This window comes from Petaurus breviceps, unplaced genomic scaffold (assembly GCF_028583685.1).
Source record: "Petaurus breviceps papuanus isolate PSGF00001 unplaced genomic scaffold, PetGlider_PUasm1.0 101420, whole genome shotgun sequence".
Taxonomy (NCBI): Eukaryota; Metazoa; Chordata; class Mammalia; order Diprotodontia; family Petauridae; genus Petaurus; species Petaurus breviceps.
The window spans coordinates 6,528-11,561 of NW_027185580.1; the positions used below are offsets into that span (position 1 = coordinate 6,528).

General features: G+C 39.9%; 1 protein-coding gene across 1 annotated transcript; it reads right to left on the reverse strand.

Annotated features, from left to right (window-relative positions):
• Positions 1 to 3,716: 3,716 nt before the first annotated feature.
• LOC138161625 (olfactory receptor 56A4-like) lies at positions 3,717 to 4,412 on the reverse strand (the record flags this gene model as incomplete). The annotated part of the gene is made up of 1 exon (XM_069088413.1): positions 3,717 to 4,412. A coding segment is annotated over one exon (696 nt), but the record flags the coding sequence as incomplete, so codon positions are not given.
• Positions 4,413 to 5,034: the final 622 nt, after the last annotated feature.

Genomic DNA, 5,034 nt, shown 5'->3' on the forward strand with positions numbered 1-5,034 from the left:
TTGCAAATACTTTCACATTAGACATTAGTCAGGTTATAAAGAAGGATTCTATCAGATGGAATGAACAATGGGAAAGAGGAAACAAAACCAAACAAGAAAAACAAAAAGAGCAGGTAGTTTGCTTCCATCTGGATTCAAACTCAGTTCTTTCTAGTTCTTTCTCTGGATGTAGAATCTCTCTCCATCATGAGTCTTTTGAGGTTGTCTAGTCATTTTTTATACTGAAATTTGTGTTTTATGTTCAATATATGTTCAGTAAAGGTTTAGTGAAGATAAGTGACCTTCTATCCAGTCTCAGACCTGTCCTGAGTATCCCCCAATTGGCTCCAGGTTTGCCTTTTGAGAATTGGAATAGAGTGAGGGGAAGTGGGCTATCAGCACCCCGGACCCCTACATTATACCACTGACCCTATGTTGGAGACTGTAGCTTCACTAGCAAGACTGAGTCATGAGGCAGCTAGCCTGAGACTAGTGTAACCAGGGTCAAAGAGACAGTATTATAGAAAAGCACTGCTACACTAGCAGTAGTCAAAGCAATCCGTTGATGTTTATTTTGGCCTGAACCAATGACCCAAGAGAACAAACCCTCTATGAGTTGGCAAACTTTATGAAATTGTTGGACTAAATAGATTACTCCCTTCTTCATATAATGAAAGCATCATTTGGCTGTTGCTTCATAATCCAGCCATTATATGGGACTCATGGATGGGTTAACTGTCAGACACATTACCAACAAGAGTCCTAACCCCACAGCTAGAATTCATGCAAAATCTCAGTCAAATGATTTTTTCAAGGGAGTACTACAAAGACTCTGTGGCTTCCCACTGTCTAGATCTACATATGAAAGGTCAAGATTACATTCAAACATGGCCTTCTCCGTTGGGCTCAGCTTATCTGTGTTTCTTTTCCCTCTCCATCCATTCTTCTAGTTGGAGAGGAGAGAGGACATGTAGGGTTTAAAACTTGGAAACCTCAAAACTCAGTGATATTTGATAGTTATTGAGCAAATAACATTTTTTGGCTAGTTTACAGTCTAGCCTTCAGGGCTAAAATTGGGAGGCTTATGGAATACCCACTATAAATTAGAGTGAAGTCTGTGGCAAATGGGGTCCCTGGACTATGAAGAGGAATATGGAGGACAGACTAAGTCTGGGGACAATAACTACTTGGGAAGACCTTGTTCTTTGTTCTAAAGAGGCTGTTACCTGCAACTAAGAAACTCCACTGGTGTAATAATAGGCTTTAGTACCCCCAAAATAACTAAAGGAACAAATTAGAAGAAAGTGTGGATAGGGTTTTATTTTCTAGTTCCAGGCAGATTTTTTTCCTTTTCAAACAAAAATGCTGATCAAATCAGACTTAAACTGAAATAATGTGGCAGTACCCAATCTTCTCTTGAGGAAGAGGTAGTCAACAATTGCATCTCAGCTAGATTCTGGAGACATAAGGAAATCCAATGGAGCTTCCTCTGGCATAGACTACATGTCCATCCAGTCATCATTACAGAATAGTGCATGTGGTTGAAGAGTATTCAGTAGAGATTAAGCTCAGCAGGGAGATGGGCAATGGCATCACTGGAAGAAATCAGTAGCACTGCACATGTGAGGGACATGAGTTTTTCTCCACATTAGAACCCTGGTCAAATATAATTCTTATAGAAATACTAGCTATTATTATTGTATATCTGCCCATCCACGTGTGTTCCCCATAAATGTCCAATCTTCCTACTGAAGTGCATTTGTAAGATAATGCAGTCTTGTTTTTGTGAAAGACATTTTTATTTCTTACTGTGTCATTTAATTAAATGTCTTTGCTTAGAACTAATTATGTTCCATGGCTAACCATTAATGGCAAAGTATTTGTCGAAATTTGTGTGGTATTGTTCTAGAGGATGCAGACCTACTAAATACCTTGAACCAAGGTGAGCAGTTCTCTGAAGGATCTTAGAATTGGTGGATGCCCCCAGATGATATATCAGGATCAAGATGGATCTCGTGCAGTGATGTAGAGAATTTGCCCCTGTATCAACTGGACAATTGTGACACAATTATATCTAAGTCTACATAATAGATGGACAAATCTACTGATTGATTGGAATAGAGACAGAAGCCCTAAAGGAGATCTAAGAAAAGAAAGAAAGGGTTCATTTAATCCTATTCTTCTGCTGCTGTCTTGTGCTTGAATTCTGCTGACCTAAATTGAATTGGATTTCATTCTTACTATCAAGGTGCAGAAACTGTTATGGAAGTTTCAGAAATTACAGGGGAATCTTCAACATATTCCTGGATAAGGGATTAAGAGAGTGCCCCGGCAGATGGGGCACTGTCCTCACAGCAACTCCTAAAATGTGTTCACTATTTTGAATGCTATAATTACTTATAATAAATAAAGGAAATGGAAGGAGGGAAATTGAGAAAGCTGCGTGTATTTTTTAAAATCTATATTTGTCTTGTGTAAGTGAAAAGATAGGAAAAATGTATAGTTTCTCTAAAAGTTGACTCCTGCAATTAAAGAAAAATGCAGAGGTCCTTGGTCACACCAAGGCCTTGAGCTATTTTCTTCCAGGACTACAAACTGAAGACCACAGTATTTGCCCACAATTTCTTCTATTCCCCTGTCATAATTCAATCTTGACTTCATACTCAGTACTTCAATCATATGACTTCATAATTATATAAAATGAGATCTGGGAGGGGGTTATTTTTTAATTTATCGTTGTACTCTTGTTCTTCTAGAACAGTGTCTGACATGTAGTAGGTATTTGAGAAATGCTTAATGTATTAGACTTGAATGTGAAAGAAACTATGTTACACTACTGTAAGAAATCCCAGAACAAATCATGTACAGGTTAGCAAATTACCAGTACAAAGTGTGCTTGCAGAATCCACCTTTTTTTCTGCATCAGATTGTGTCTTAATCGGAGAGTTCTTGATGCCAAATAGCCCTTCCCAGGTCTTTCCCGACTCAGCATGCCTTGTGCCATCAAGTCTCTTTTCCTCTTTGTATTCCTCTTTATTACTCTCTTCTTAAGATTTCCTAGTCACTGACGAACTGGCAAGGCAGTATTTGAAGCCAGGTAATCTAATTCCAAAATAAGTGCTCTCTACTCTGGCATATGTTGCCAGTCCATATCAACAGCAAACTATTTTTCTCAATGTCTTCCAGTCTTTCTCTCATATATTATTTGTTCTGTAAGTTGAAACAGAATGGCAATACTCACTTTTTCCTATATGAAAAGCACAAGATTTCAATGGACGTGGAAGCTGAAAGCACTGCCCCCCAGAGCACTCTCTACCCACAATGGGTTTGAACTTATCTTTCAACCTATTTAGCTTCCTTTCAGTTTTCTGCCTTCCAGTTTTCCCCAATATCAATGAATATTTACATACATGTAAATTAGATAGAAACCACTTGTTCACAAGATGCCCAGAGAAGCAATCATCAATGAGACAAAGATAATCAATCACAGGATTTGTGTGGGTTCGAATTGCAGTTTTAGCACATGGTAATGCATATGGTTATTTTCAATACTGGTTGAGTAGGGGACTGAGAAAGGAGAGGGGTCAGGATAAGTGAGGAGTCAGCTTAACAATAATGATAAAATCTGAGTGGGTAGGAAGAACCACAGTGAGGTGAGAATAGGGGCTTAGGGTCTACACATTAGACTATTTCTGAACTATTCCAAGATCTCCCTGACCCTTAAGGAGCCTGGCTCTTCACTTTTGGTACTTCAGCACTTTCAAGATTCCATGCTTGATCTCCTGAGTGCGAACTCCATAGACAATGGGGTTGAGGGCTGGTGGGATGAGGTGGTGCAACACGTTGAGAAGGATGGGCACTTCAGGAGGCACTTTCTTGCCAGCTTTATTGGTGAAGATGAAGACCAGTAAAAGTGTATAGAAGAAGAGGATGAGGATCAGATGGGAGCCACAGGTACTCAGAGCCTTCGTAGCTGCTCCTCCAGACTGTAGCCTCAACACAGCCCTCAAGATGAAGCAGTAAGAGAGTAAAATGAGAACCAAGTCAGAGCCCAGTAGGCACCAGACACTCACAAACTGGTAGAGTTTGTTAAGACGGATATCCCCACAGGAGAGTCGAGCCACAGAGATGTTGGCACAGATGCAGTTTTCTATTACATTCCCTGCACAGTAGTTCAGCCGGGCAGCCAAGACTGGTGTAGGCAATGTGGCCAGTAGGTTGCGGAAGATAATGAATATGGCAGCCTTGACTACAAACTGCTCAGTGATGATGGATGGGTAGTGAAGGGGATGACAGATAGCAATGTAGCGGTCATAAGCCATGATCAGAAAGGTGGATGACTCCATGGGAAGAAAGGTATTCATGACGAACATCTGTAGGAAGCAGCCTATGAAGCTAATGGGCTTCATGTTGAACCAGAAGATTAGCAGGACCTGCCAGAATCATCATCATCATCAAGTACTGTTCTTATATTTTGACAACAACAGGTCAAGAAGCCATAATAGCTCCCTCTTGTCCATTACATTAAACCAACATAATGCACTTAAATACATTCCAATTTTGCCTCACCTTTTCCCTTGATATTTCTCCTTAAACCCACCCAGTCTAGACTTCTCTCTCCCCTTCATCTGACTTGCTAATTCCCATCCTTCATAATTTAAGCTTTAGTCTTTAGTCCCTCCATTATTCCCTCTCCTCGTTTCTATTCCTATCTATAACCATCGATCCTTTCAAAACTCAACTCCCAACTTATCTGTACTAGAAATTTTTCCCAATCTGAACACTTCCTTTGCCCTGTACCTTTTTAGTCTTTGTGACATTGCTTAAGCTATATTCATAGTATCATAGGATTGGAGGCTGCAAGAAACTCCAACCCCTGCATTTTACTATTGAAGAAACTGGCAGGTTAGGGGACTCACTTGAGTACACAATGGTATTATGAAATGTTAGGGTAGTATGAGAGTCAGCATAGGATAGTGGACACATAGTTGAACTCAAAGTCTGACAGGCCTGGTTCCAAGTGACATCTCAGATTTATATATATATATATATATA